Source organism: Branchiostoma lanceolatum, chromosome 15 (assembly GCF_035083965.1).
Source record: "Branchiostoma lanceolatum isolate klBraLanc5 chromosome 15, klBraLanc5.hap2, whole genome shotgun sequence".
In the NCBI taxonomy this organism is placed as follows: Eukaryota; Metazoa; Chordata; class Leptocardii; order Amphioxiformes; family Branchiostomatidae; genus Branchiostoma; species Branchiostoma lanceolatum.
The window spans coordinates 1,826,754-1,841,922 of record NC_089736.1 but is presented as its reverse complement, the minus strand read 5'-3'; the positions used below and the strand labels follow the sequence as shown (position 1 = coordinate 1,841,922).

Genomic DNA, 15,169 nt, shown 5'->3' with positions numbered 1-15,169 from the left:
ATTAGTTTTAGTCCAATACTGTAGTATTTTGTGAATATAGCGCTGACGCAAACTTAAAACCACCGCGAACCCTCAATTTTCACCATGGCGCGAATCAAAACCGAGTGAACTTAAATGCATGTACAGTTAACGGATTTTCACTCTTCAATATAACAGACATATGCACAGCGCCCCCTACCGTTACCGGCGCCACCAGACAGCCCATGCCGGGTTGGTTCCGGAAGCCCCTCCCCAGCGCGCTGACGCGGGTGCACGGTGCCAGGCGGATGTCACACAGACCGTTCTGCTCCAGCCCGAACACCTGCGGGGCCTCGTCTGAAACGGTGAAGACATTCTATAACTATATATGTCCTCCGTCGGTCAGTATCGACCATGGTAAAATTCTAATTCACAACAGCCCTACAGCATGAACTATGGCTAAACAGCCCTATACGAGAATGGCAGTCTCTGCCACAAAAATCACATCTGTAAGCTGACTCAGTTCTGTTGTAAACCTCTTTTCTGCGGATCCGCTTTTCTTCTGCTCTGTGCATCAGTCTGGCTTCTCCTGATTTCAGCTGATCTATAACTACAACATGCAATATGCTGGTGCTGCTTGTTTGAACATGGCAGTGGCACAAACCATCAAAATGGAAAGTCCATCATCGGTCATGCATTTCTGTTCTAAAGGTAAGCTCAAGATAAGCATAATTTGTATTCATGCAATGATGGACATTCTGAATCTCAGACCTTTATTTTCTTTATTTCCAAAGAGCAGGTAAAATACTTATTACTAGTCAAAAGGGTATGATTTAGTTAAGTATGAGAGTCGTTCAGCAATCGTGGTCAATATTAATGACGTGTGGGTCTGAAAGAGGCCAAGAAGGCAGTAATGCAAAATTTAGTATACATTCAGCACCAGGGACAGATCCCATGATAAAATGGTATGAAAAGGACTTCTTACTTTGAGAGACGCTGCAGTCATAAGATGTGAATCCCGCGTCACAAACACAGCCGTCATCCGTGCATGCGCCGTGGCCGCTACAGGAGTTCGGACAGTTCAGAAACCTCGTGACCTTCCGGTTGGGAACGAGAGCGCCCTGCTCGTCTTTTTCCCAAAGTGCCAGATCGCGTAACGCGGCCTCCTCGCACTGCGCCTCCAGCAGCGGAAGTGCGTCACGCGCCCAGGATGTGTCGTCAGTCAGCAGAACGTCCTTCATGCAAATGTCGATGATGTTGTTGACCTTGTCGCCAAGGACGTCCCCACAGACCTCCCCGACGGTGGCGTTGAGAAGGTTCGATATGCAAATTTGTCGAACTTCTCCATCCGTCTTTCCGCTGTCCGTCGGCCATCTTGGAACGACAGGTGAAGGATCAGTCAGAATGAAATCTCCAGGAAAAAAATATGACCCGGACTCAAAATCAATCTCGTTTCCTTCAAAAGGAAAGAATTCATCAATGTCTTGACGCTTGTGACGTCTTCCTGCTGGGTTCGATTGAAGTGGAATTGCACCCCCCGCGCGCGCATGCCCACTGTGACGATGACGTCTTCTAAAGTCGCGGATGATGCTAGGTATGGGGACGCCGTGTTCATTCACGGCTGGATTTTTCTCTTCAACATCGGCTGGTACAAGCAAGTCTTCCTCTTTCAAGACAGACAAGAAGTCTCTGTCTGTGCTTTGACGTTTATGTGCACCACCTGTGTTATTCCTTGTCATGTGACCCTGGCTAAGATCAGGCCTCTCATTAAGGGGATGTTCACGTCCTAAAAGGGCATACTGATCAAAAGCAGTTCTCTCCCTAGGGGACGTAGGGTTTCGAGGTGAGATCTTGTTGCTGTAGTTGGCTGTCAGGTTGGGAGAATTGATCACGGTGGCTTTGCGAACGTGGTCCCTTCGGTCGCATTTCTCCTCAGGACAAGTCTGGATGACAGGGTTGCACTTTGACCCGGGGTCAGGCAGCCGGTTGATGAGACTTAAAATGTCGCCGAACCCATCCGGCTGTGACGTGTCGTCTTTCACGTCTGCGCAGGCGCAGAAGGACTGGTGCGGTGGGTAGTCACGTGGTTCTGGCAGCTTGTCGAACATGCTCGTTCCGACCGGGATTCTGCAGAAAAAGAAAGACGAGATAAAACATTGAAGGAATTTTCTTTTTCACTTTCACTACTTGATACTATTTACTTTCACTTTAAATAGCCATTTTCCATGTTATAAACTGCCTTTAAATTGACTGTACAGTTATGATCTTCATCACCAACAGTGATTTTGATTCGATTTTCATTTAGTTGGTTGGTTGGTTGTATAAATACATTGTATGATATGGGATCATGCAATATACATTCTGTACATTATAGTAACTAAATCCAAAGATGTCAAGAGTTTCCCAACGTTTAAAGGGCTAGTGTCCAGGAATGTATGAATACTTAAAAAGCGAAGAGGCCAAAATATGTATAATGTGATAAACTTCATACTCAATATGAATATTCAAAATGCCGAGTTCACGCGGTCATATGACTCAAACCAGACTAATCTAGAGTTGTTTGTCACACCCCACTTCGGCAGAACTACACCGAGGTCGAGGACGTGTTCTGCAAGACGGGGCGAGACGTCCTTCGTGACATCCTGACAACGAATCTACCAACTGAATATAATCTGACTAGATTGGAAGGTAAGGCTCAATCAATATCAAAGGTGAGACTCTTCTTTTTCTGCACGGGTATATATTCACTTCGTGCCTTGTGCAACGACACCCTCAATGGCGTCAAACTGCCAACGGCATTTGTCTGAATTTGTTGATCGCCTAAAGGTCGCTGAATTTCAAAATCGCCCGAGGATCGAGCGCATTTGAAGGCCCGAAATTCTACCCTGATACATTAGGGCTCGGTTACTGTGAACATCTGCGGATCCCTGCAAGGAATGCGCTTATCAGTTGCTTGACAGGCTAGTCGGGCAGATATTTTCTTTGTGATCGTGGCGTCGGCCAATGCTTCGGTCACAGTGCACAGGTGCTTTCTTGATACGGTAAAGACGAGTAATGAATTGTTTAGATACCAAAACATTTTTCATCGTATTTCACAGAAACACTACATAATGAAAAGAAGAAATAGACTTTATTAACTGATATGACATAAAGAAAAAAAGGAAAAACATAACAGGTAGGAGCAAAACGTGAACTATAACGTAGCAAAAAGGTTTAATTTCATAGGTTTTGTTTTGAAGAAACCATGGTCTAACCCCCAGCGGGTGATTAGGATATGCATGTGTAGGCAAATAGCTTTTCTGGAAGAAAAGGTTAGTGAACTTCATTTTAGCAGGTAGATATGCACAAACGACTAAACTTCCATTGAAACATTTAATATAAAGGAAAATACAGTATGCTAAAAATGTATGAAAGTATTTCTTGATAATCTCCACATAATAAACGTTTGAAAGATGTGTCATTGCAGATTCTGAAGCTAAACAGGAGTAAACAACAACCATCAAGTGTCAATATTCAAATATCCAGGTTCAGACAATTAAAGTAACCATATGAATATGACTAATATAAAACTGTTTGCCACACCCTGTTGCTACTAAGTGGCTAAAGTCTACGAAAAATGTTGTGTTTCGAGTTACGGTACTGAAAAATTAAGGTCGGTAGGTAGGGATTCTATTTATTTTCTATTTCTTTAGACTTCGACATTCACATCCGGCATTTCCATTTATCTTAGAGGGCTTAAGCCAGACTGACACAGCTTTGTACAGGCTCTATGTCTATATGTCCACGTTGCTATTGTTGACAATGTTGTTATCAAAGTTTTAACAATGTGAATAATAATGTTTTATGCTCTATGTATTTAATCATCCAAAGTGCAAAGCTAGAAGTGTTTGTAAAATCAATGCAATTCAGTCCTATGATAAAGGACTGTAATGTTGATTGAATCAATAAAGTTTGAAAGTTTGAAGTTAATGATGACATAGTTGCCTGAATAATTCGTAAAGATAACCATGTATTTGTTGCATTTCATTCCAGGTTCTGCTACTTAGACGAATTGTTCTTTGTTACTAGGACAACATGGGAAGAAAGCTGCGACACATGCTGATATTCCTTCTCATCATCCTGAACGATGCCGGAAGCTGGTTATTCAGAAAAGATGACTGCAAGAGTAGGTGTAAGGTATCAAAATCCTGCATATGCAGGGAGATGAAACTCACCAGCATCCCCCAGAACCTGCGAACAGCCACCTCTGAATTGGATTTGACAAATAATCAGATTAAAGCTTTAAGTCGGCCAGACCTCACAAGGTATAGGAACCTGAAAATATTGGTGCTGTCTCGCAATCAAATAACTAACATTCACCCTGGAACATTCTCCAATCTCCCAAAGCTCACAGAATTGTCCCTTAGCGATAATCGAATAACTGGTATTCAGCCTAGCACATTCTCAAATCTAAAGAAGCTTTCAACCTTGCTTCTACATGACAACATGCTAACTAAAGTCCAGCCGCACACATTCTCAAATATACCAACGCTCTCAACATTGCATCTAAATGGCAACCGAATAACTTACGTTCAGTCTGGCACATTCTCAAATCTACCAAATCTCAGAGAGCTGTACCTGAGCTCCAATCAAATAACTGAAATTCAGCCTGGCGCATTTTCAAATCTATCAAAGCTCACAAAATTGTACCTAAGCAACAACCAAATATCTATCAATCAGCCTGCTACATTCTCAAATCTACCACAGCTCTTAACCTTGGGTCTACAATGCAACCTAATAAATGACACTCAGCCTGGCGCATTTTCAAATCTATCAAAGCTCACAAAATTGTACCTAAGCAACAACCAAATATCTACCATTCAGCCTGCTGCATTCTCAAATCTGCCAAAGCTCATAGACTTGTCCCTAAACTCCAATCAAATAACTAACATTCAGCCTGGTGCTTTTTCAAATCTACAAAATCTCACAACGATCCTCTTATGTAACAATCAAATAACTGACATTCAGCCTGGCGCATTTTCAAATCTGTCAAAGCTCACAAAATTGCATCTACGAAACAACCAAATATTTAACATTCAGCCTACTACATTCTCAAATCTACCAAATCTCACAGAGTTGTGGCTAAACTCCAATCAAATAACTAACGTTCAGCCTGGGGCATTTTTGAATCTACCAAAGCTTACAGACTTGTACCTAAACTCCAATCAAATAACTACTATTCAGCATGGTGTTATTTCAAATCTACCACAGCTCACAGATTTACGGCTAAACTTCAATCAAATAACTGACATTCAGCCTGGTGTATTTTCAAAACTACCACAGCTCCAAAAATTGCAACTGCAGTCAAATCAGATATCTGTCCTTCCCCAGTCAGCATATACCATGTTCGCCTCTATTTCTGAAGTACAGATTGACAACAACCCTTGGCAGTGTGACTGTGAGATGCTTCCCTTCAGGTTAAAAATGAATGGGTCTCGTTGGTTTGAAAACCAAATAGTATGCTCCCAGCCTGCTGTGTTCTCTGGACAAAAGCTGAAAGAAATCAATCTTAACGATCTGATCTGTAATATTTCAAGCCTATCAACTATGCCTGTTGATGGTGAAAAGCTAAAAGATATCAATCCTAACGATCTGATCGGTTATGTTTCAACAGTATCAACTCGGCCTGATGATGGCCAAAAGCCAAAAACTATCAATTCCAATGATCTGATCGGTAAAGTATCAACCGTATCAACTCTGCCTGTTGAAGGCCATTTAGAAAGTGGCCAAATGGAAAGTGGCAACAACTCCTATAATAGCACCCCTTACCTAACTTCTTGCTATCACTGGTACTTCAAACAAAACGCCGGCTCAATACCACGCCCTGTAAGCATCACGTTTACAACGCTCAGTGTCGATCAAAGTAAACCGGTATCCAAAAGTTTGAATGAATCTGCCCACGGTTTGCCCCTGTCTGTTCTCATTGCCTCTTTAGTTTTTTTAGTAGCTGGCATTGTCCTGGTTGGCACAGTCGTTCTCATTATCTGGTGCAAGAGGAGGACCAAGAATCCTCCTTCGCACCAATATCCAAATGTTGCTTTGGTCGGTAGAAGTCTTCATGCCTTACAGGCAAATGCTCTCTACAACGATGCTGAAGCACACAAGAACCGACAGCAAACATCTGAACTTGCAGGTCCAGTCAAAGGTCCTAAAGATTCAAATGTTGGTTTAACCAACACAAACACAACAGCTACTATAACAGTAATGGCCAGCGTCCATTGTCACCAGTATGAATATGAAAATGTGGACACCCAACCTGATCAGACAGGGCAGGGCCAGTCCCAACCTGTTACTGATACATTTGAAGATCCGAATGTTGGCTTGGCCAACACAAACACCAAAGCTTCTGTAATGGCCAGCGATCATGATGACCAGCATAACGATATGGACAACCAAAATGATCAGGCAGGCCAGGGCCAGTCTCGGGCTATCACTGATGAATCGTTGGATACTCGAAATCAAATATACACCACAGAGCCAGCAGCCTTAGAGGCTAATTCTGTGTACAAATGTAAAAATGATCAGGCAGGGCAGGGCCAGTCTCAGGCTATCACTGATGAATCGTTGGATACTCGAAATCAAATATACACCACAGAGCCAGCAGCCTTAGAGACTAACCCTGTGTACAAATGTGAAAATGATCAGGCAGGCCAGGGCCAGGCTAATAGTAATACCGATGAATTGTTGAACGGTAGAGACCCGGTATACGGCAGAGTGCCGGCTGTCTCAGAGCATAATGTTGCGTACAAGATGTAAAGATAATCAGGCAGGGCCAAGAATTCAATTCTTTTTTCATTTAAGACCACTCTTGAGCCAGCACTTGGCCACAAATCGATACAAAATTTAGCAGTCTTTCAGTAACCTTGTTGAATGGCAGATTTTCCTGAAAACGGAATTTACTCGACAGAATTAATAATGTATGGATAAGTGCACAAGAAAAGGTGAACATAATCTACTGCTGTAAACATCTGAGTTTTTTTTCATTATTTAGACAGCCTCCTTACTATAATATAAAATAAGGAAATGTTAGTTGTTCCGAAGACTGTGTGAGATTATCACTGCATTTTAGACCAGGCTATATCTTTTCATTTCTTTTACATGAACTGTATAAGAAGTAATACTAGGTCTTCTATGTACACATACTTTTGTATTTGAGAAGGGTTAACCGCGATATTGCACGGGGCAAAATTGTAAGTTGTCCATATTAATGTTACTATAAGTGTGTTGATCCTGTTGTATAGTATGAATAATACAATTTTCAAAATGGCCGAAGAAAACATTCTGCCAAGACAAATGTAACACCTAACCCATTAAGACTATGACATTTTATGACACCTTACTCTAACTGTACAGTTGATTTCAATATCTGAAAGTAGTATGCATGGAAAAGTTATTGAAATTTCTTCCACTACTTGCAGCGAATGCTAAAAGCTTCAAAATGGTAAAACAATGCGTGCCATTACCGTAGGATTAGCTTGTGGAATTGATACTTTGAATACAGTTTCCTTGCTAGCGGGTAGCTGTTTTCAGGAGGTCGTGGGTTCAACCCCCCGGCCATACCACTTGTACATATTGCTTATTCCTTACTTAGGACTTATGAGAAGGAGTATGGGAGTTGAATACACACCACAGCCAGAGTACTAGCTCTTTGTTGCAATGCTTGTATAACTGTGTGTGAAAGACTACCGAAGTGAAGTTGGGTACGGGCTATACACCAAAAGGTGAAGGAAGGATTTTCAACCTTTTTGACTAACATGTTATCTAATCTGTACATAGTAGGCCACAGACCATTCAGTTGATTTCTTTGCCAAAAGCTAGTAGATTGTTTTATCTACTCTCTCCGGTATCTTTTCATATGAATTACATTTAATTTTTGTGCATGTACCACTTGCTGTCGACCTATTGACGTTTTATTGAGTTTTCCTATAAATATGTAGTCCTCTTGTTCATGCATCACAAGTATGTGCTTTACTGTGTAAATAGTACCTACAGTTGCGTGTTAGGATCCGTACAAGATTTTCATATGATCTGGCAGTCCGTTCCGGGACGGAAATTGCTTGTTGGGAGGAATAAAATGTGAATCCATCCGTACAAAAAAATCTTAACTACAACACATGAATTTCATGACAATGTTTTCTTGCAAACTTGAAATGACAGATACAACAACAATGCGTCCACATTTGAGGCTTATTTAAGGAAAATTTAACATTATAGTATATCCACTCAATAGACTTGTGGAACAGGTAAACCATTTCTGATACCACAGAATAGATTCAGCAAATATTTGGCCAACTTAGTGTAGGGGCCCGCTTTGATGTGCGCCGGCCAAACACATTACATTAGTCGTGGTGAACTGCATTACATAATTCCTCTATACAAATGCTTCATCTCAATAAATGATCACCGTTAATACATTGTAATTATGAAACAATAAAATAAAAGTGTTGTGTAACACGAGTGCATGGCATCATTATTCGTCTCCAGTTTTATTGAAGGTAGGCCATTGTTTCATTATATTACAACACTTTATATTACAACATTCCTCTCGGGACTCTTTGGTATCTTATCGACAATTGACCTTCTTGGTGTGCCCATCGCCCCTGAGTCTGTGAAAGGCCGGCTGATTGCGGATTTATTGATACATAATTCATTGGCAAATAACATCCCCTTTTGAGTCCTTTAAGAAGACGATTCCATGTTAGAAACCATTCTACGTCTACTGTGGCTGCACAGAAAAAACGATTATCATCATCAAGGAATTTTTTAATTTGATTTTGATTTATCTGGCTGTATAAAGACGCTTTGTCCAAGAATAAATAAATAATTAGAAAGCAAAAAAGCCAATATATGTATGATGTAATGCTGAATGTAAATATTTAAAAACTATGGTCCGCGCAGTCATATGACTCACGACAGACTAATTTAGAGTTGTTTGTCCACCCCACGTCAGCAGAGCAACACCGAGGACGTGTCCTGCAAGCACAGATGCAGATGCGTCATTTGCGACATCCTGACAACACATCGATCAACTGAAGATAATCTGACTAATCAGAAAGTTGAGACTTATCCAACTTACAGGCAAGAGTCTTCTTTTTATACATATAGTGTGTGCCTAGTATAGCCACACCCCTTAAAAGCGTTACGCTATGCGTCTTACAGACAACGGGATTAGACAGAATTTGCTAATCGGCAGCTGCAGAAGGTCGCCGAATTTCATACAGACAACGGGATTAGACAGAATTTGCTAATTGGCAGCTGCAGAAGGTCGCCGAATTGCAAAATCTCTGTACCGATCCCCCAAGGACACCGGCCGAAAATACCCTTTCCAGTTTGCTGACTAGTCGGGAGAGCTAGCTATTTCCCCTACTGTTTGAGAGTGGCGCTCCGAGATAGTTTATCCACAACACTTACTTGGCAGCCGACACGTAACGTTACCGATGAATAAACACCAGTACAAAGGTGAATACCCTTCTACACTCACAGACTATCGCGACCAGTTTAAACCATATTTTATATTCCGTTGCTTATATTGTGTTCTATCAACATGTATACGTAAAGCAAGTAAGTTGATTATTGTTGTAGGAATGTCGGTCCAATTTTTGTTGTTGCAACACTGATTTAAGTATCAACTAGAGTTCGAAAAACCAATGCCTCCATTGAGAGTTGGGGGGGGGGATGAGATGAAATGTTTCTCCATCATGTTTTACAAAACACCTACACATGTTTTGTCTAAAGGCGCACATGTGCTCACTTGGGGTTAAGGAGAGTAGGGAATACTTCTGCACTAGTTTTGATAACAAAACATTCTATTGGATTTCACATAAACAACACACAATGCCAAAAAAGAAATATAGTACAATACCTTTTGGGAACATTAACCATGGATCAAAAGGCAAATTAAAAAAAATACATACAATGGAAACATAATAGGACGAACGTAAATGTTAGATTTTATAGATTTTGTTCTCAGTAAAAAAACATGGTCTAACCCTGACAGATGATTAGGGTATGTATGTGTATGCAAATAGCTTTTCTGGGAAGGTTAGTCATTTGCATATTAGTAGGCAGATATGTTGGTGTAAAATTTACCCAACTTACATCCACTGAAAACGTTCTAATTTGAAAGAAAATATGCTAAAAGATGATAAAAATGTTTCTTCCTAGTTTACATATATCAAAGGTTTTATAGGTACATCAATACAGATTCTAAAGCTAAACAGGAGTAAACAACACACCTTAAGTTTCCATATTCAAACATCTAGGTTCAGACAATTAAAATAACCATATGAATATGACTGATCTAAAACTGTTTGCCACACCCTGTTGCTACTCAGCTGCTAAGACACAAGAAAAAATGTTGTGTTTCGAGTTATGGTACTGTAAAATTAGGACCGGTAGGTAGGGCTTCTGTTTAATTTTCTTTTTCTCTAGATTTCGGCAGAAGCGATCCATCAAATACAGTTAAACGTTGTAAAGCTTGAATGCATCAGGAGGCAGGTATTTTCAACATCATATTGTATTCATACAGATAAACATTGTACAAGTATGAGTATATCAATACATCGAACAAATCAGTACAGCTTTTATACAGGCATTAATCATGACATAGCTGGCTGAAGATAACTATGTATTGGTTGAATTTCAATCCAGGTTCTGCTACTTAGATGTATTATTTTTTGTTTGCAGGACAACATGGGAAGAAAGCTGCGACTCATGCTGATATTCCTTCTCATCATCCTGAATGATGCCGGAAGCTGGTTCCTCAGCAAAGATGACTGCAAGAGTAGGTGTAAAGTATCCAAATCCTCATCCCCCAGGTGCATATACTGCAAATGCACCGATATGAAACTCACCCGCATCCCCCAGAACATGCGAACAGATACCTCTGAATTGTTTTTGACAAGTAATAAGATTAAAGCTTTAATTCAGCAAGACCTCACAAAGTATAGGGACCTGAAAAAATTGGACCTGTCCTGCAACGAAATAACTAACATTCAGCCTGGCACATTCTCAAATCTACCAAACCTAAAAACATTACGCCTGAACAACAATCGAATACCTGATATTCAGGCTGGCACATTCTCAAATCTACCAAACCTAAAAACATTACGCCTAAACAACAATCGAATACCTGATATTCAGCCTAGCACATTCTCAAATCTCCTAGAGCTCATGGGTTTGTACCTAAGCGACAATCGAATAACTGATATTCATCCAGACGCAATCTCAAATCTACCAAAGCTCTCAAGTTTATTCCTAGGCTCCAATCAAATAACTGACATTCAGCCTGGAACATTCTCAAATCTCCCAAATCTCAAATGGCTGCTCCTGACCGGCAATCAAATAACCAACATTCAACCTGATGAATTTTCAAATCTAAAAGATCTCACAGAGTTGCACCTACCTGGAAATCAAACAACTATTATTCAGTCCAGCGCATTTTTGAATTTACCAAATCTCACAAGGCTCTCCCTAGGCTCCAATCAAATAACTGACATTCAACCTGGTGCATTTTCAAATCTAAAAAGGCTCACAGAGTTGGGGCTAAGCAACAATCACATAACTAACATCCAGCCTGGAGTATTTTCAAACCTACAAAATCTCACAAAGTTCGTCTTAAGCGGCAATCTAATAACTGACATTCAACCTGGTACATTTTCAAATCTAAAAAAGCTCACAGAGCTGTGGCTATGCAACAATAAGATAATTAACGTTCAGCCTGGAGTATTTTCAAACCTATCCCAGCTCATAGATTTTAGGCTAAACTCCAACCAAATAACTAACATTCAGCCTGGTATATTTTCAAATCTACCAAAGCTCCAAAGCTTGCACCTGCATAATAACCAGATATCTATCCTTCCCCTGTCAGCATATACCATGTTGGCATCTTTTCCTTTCGTAAATCTTGAAAACAACCCTTGGCAGTGTGACTGTGAGATGCTTCCCTTCAGGCTAAGAATGAATGGGTCCAGTTCGTTTGAAAACCGAATAGTTTGTTCCCAGCCTGCTGTGTTCTCTGGATTAAAGCTAAAAGATATCAATCCTAACGATCTGATCTGCAATGTTTCAACCATATCAACTCTGCCTAATGATGGCCAATTGGAAAGTGGCAACAACTCTTACAATAGCACCCCTAACAAGACTTGCTATCACTGGTACTTCAAACAAAATGCCGGCTCAATACCACGCCCGGTAGGCACCACATTCACCACATTGAGTGTCCATCAAAGCAAACCAGTAAACAACAGTTCGAATGAATCTGCCCCCGGTTTGCCCCCGGCTGTTCTCAATGCCTCTGTGAGTGGTTCAGTAGCTGGTATTGTCCTGATTGGTGCAATCCTTCTAATTATTTGGTACAAGAGGAGGACCAAGAATCCTCCTTCAGACCAATATCCCAATGTTGCTTTGGTCGGTAGAAGTGTTCATGCCTTACAGGCAAATGCTCTCTACAACGTCGCAGGGGTACAAAGAAACGGGCAGCAAACATCTGAAGTTTCAGGTCCAGTCAAAGGTCCTTTAGATCCAAATGTTGGTTTAGCCAACACAAACACCACAGCTACTGTAATGGCCAGCGTCCATGATAACCAGAATGTATATGAAGATATGGACACCCAACATGATCAGACAGGACAGGGGCAGTCCCAGGCTGTTATTAATGAGTTGGAAGATCCGAATATTGGTTTGCCAAATACAAACATCAAAGCTTCTGTAATGGCCAGCGATCATGATCACCAGCATAACGATATGGACAACCAAAATGATCAGGCAGGCCAGGGACAGTCTCAGGCTGTCACAGATAAATCATTTGATACTCGAAATCAACTATACGCTACAGAGCCAGCAGCCTTAGAGGCTAATCCTGTGTACAAATGTAAAAATGATCAGGCAGGGCAGGGCCAGTCTTATAGTAATACCGATGAATTGTTGAACGGTAGAGACCCGGTTTACGGCAGAGAGACGGCTGACATTGAGCATAATGTTGCGTACAAAATGTAAAGATAATCAGGCAGGGCCAAGAATTCAATTCTTTTTTCATTTAAGACCACTCTTGAGCCAGCACTTGGCCACAAGTCAAAACAAAATTTAGCAGTCTTTCAGTAACCTTGTTGAATGGCAGATTTTCCTGAAAACGGAACTTACTCGACAGAATTAATAATGTATGGATAAGTGCACAAGAAAAGGTGAACATAATCTACTGCTGTAAACATCTGAGTTTTTCCCTATTTAGACAGCCTCCTTACTATAATATAAAATAAGGAAATGTTAGTTGTTCCGAAGACTGTGTGAGATTATCACTGCATTTTAGACCAGGCTATATCTTTTCATTTCTTTTATATGAATTGTATAAGAAGTAATACTAGGTCTTCTTTGTACACATACTTTTGTATTTGAGAAGGGTTAACCGCGATATTGCATGGGGCAAAATTGTAAATTGTCCATCTTAATGTTACTATAAGTGTGTTGATCCTGTTGTATAGTATGAATAATACAATTTTCAAAATGGCCGAAGAAAACATTCTGCCAAGAAAAATGTAACACCTAACCCATTAAGACTATGACATTTTATGACACCTTACTCTTACTCTAACTGTACAGTTGATTTCAATATCTGAAAGTCGTATGCATGGAAAGGTTATTGAAATTTCTTCCACGACTTGCAGCGAATGCTAAAAGCTTCAAAATGGTAAAACAATGCGTGCCATAACTGTACCATGTGGAATTGATACTTTGAATATAGTTTCCTTGCTAGCGGGTAGTGTGCACTGTGCTCTGTTTTTAGAAGGTCGTGGGTTCAAACCCCCGGTCATACCAATTGTACATATTGCTTATTCCTTACTTAGGACTTATGAGAAGGAGTATGGGAGTTGAATACACACCACAGCCAGAGTACTAGCTCTTTGTTGTAATACTTGTGCAACTGCGTGTGAAACATTACCGAAGTGAAGTTGAAGAAAGATGAAGGAAGGATTTTCAACCTTTTTGACTAACATGTAAATCTGTACATAGTAGGCCACAGCCCATTCAGTGGATTTCTTTGCAAAATACTAGTAGATGTTTTATTTACTCTCTCATGTAGGCGTCCATATGAATGGCATTTTTGTGCATGTACCATTTGCTGTTACTTATTGAAGTAACAAGGAGTTTTTCTACATACATGTAGTCCTCTTGTTCATGCTTTACTGGTGCTTTACTGTGTAAATAGTACCTAAAACTGCGTGTTAGGATCTGTACAAGATCTTTTACACAGTAAAGTAGGTGCTTTAATGTGTAAATAGTACCTACAACTGCGTGTTAGGATCTGTACAAGATCTTTTACACAGTAAAGTAGGTGCTTTACTGTGTAAATAGTACCTACAACTGCGTGTTAGGATCTGTACAAGATCTGTTACATGACCTGGATTAGGGTCCGACAGTCCGTCCCGGGTTGTTGGGACGGACAAAAATGTAATCTCATCCGTACAAAAAATATGAACTTCAACACATGAAATTCATGACAATGTATTGTTGCAAACTTGAAATGACAGATACAACAACGATGCGTCCACATTTAAGACTTGTTTAAGGCAAATTTAACGTTATTGTATATTAACTCAATAGACATGTGGAACAGGTAAACCATGTCTGATACAAGCGAATAGATTCAGCAATTGTTTGACGAACTTAATGTAGGGGCCCGCTTTGATGTGCGCCGGCCAAACACATTATAGCAGTCGTGGTGAACTGCATTACATAATCACTCCATACAAATGCTTCACCTCAATAAATGATCACTGCTAACACATTGTAATTATGAAATAATGAAATAAAAGTGTTGTGTTACACGAGTGTATGGCTTCATTATGCATTATTCGTCTCCAGTTTTAATAAAGCTAGGCAATCGATTCATTATCTCATTATAGAATATGGGTCCCCTGTCTGGGCCGGTCTTCCATGTTTTCTGTCAGACGAGTTGGAGAAAATTCAGAAGATGTGCTTAAGGATATGTGGAGTTCCTTATGGCCACTTACAAACCCTTGAGTCCCGGAGAAGGGATGCACCACGCAGAGAACTTCAGAGGATACTAAGAGACCCCTCCCACCCCGGCAACGTCTTCCTTCCACCTAGAGAGAAGCCTGACTATAATCTGAGGAACAGGGAAACCCGACACATGTACAAACTCCCACTCAGTAAG

At 40.6% G+C, this 15,169-nt stretch overlaps 1 protein-coding gene across 1 annotated transcript in view; it reads right to left on the bottom strand.

The window, feature by feature from the left end:
* Positions 1–15,169, bottom strand: part of LOC136420393 (von Willebrand factor D and EGF domain-containing protein-like) — a 79,050-nt gene that overhangs the window by 9,025 nt on the left and 54,856 nt on the right. The window contains exons 13-14 of the mRNA XM_066407277.1: positions 944–2,085; positions 179–315 (exon numbers count right to left, since the gene is read on the bottom strand). Coding sequence (XP_066263374.1) covers positions 179–315; positions 944–2,085 — 1,279 coding nt within the window. The remainder of the gene's footprint in view (positions 1–178; positions 316–943; positions 2,086–15,169) is intronic.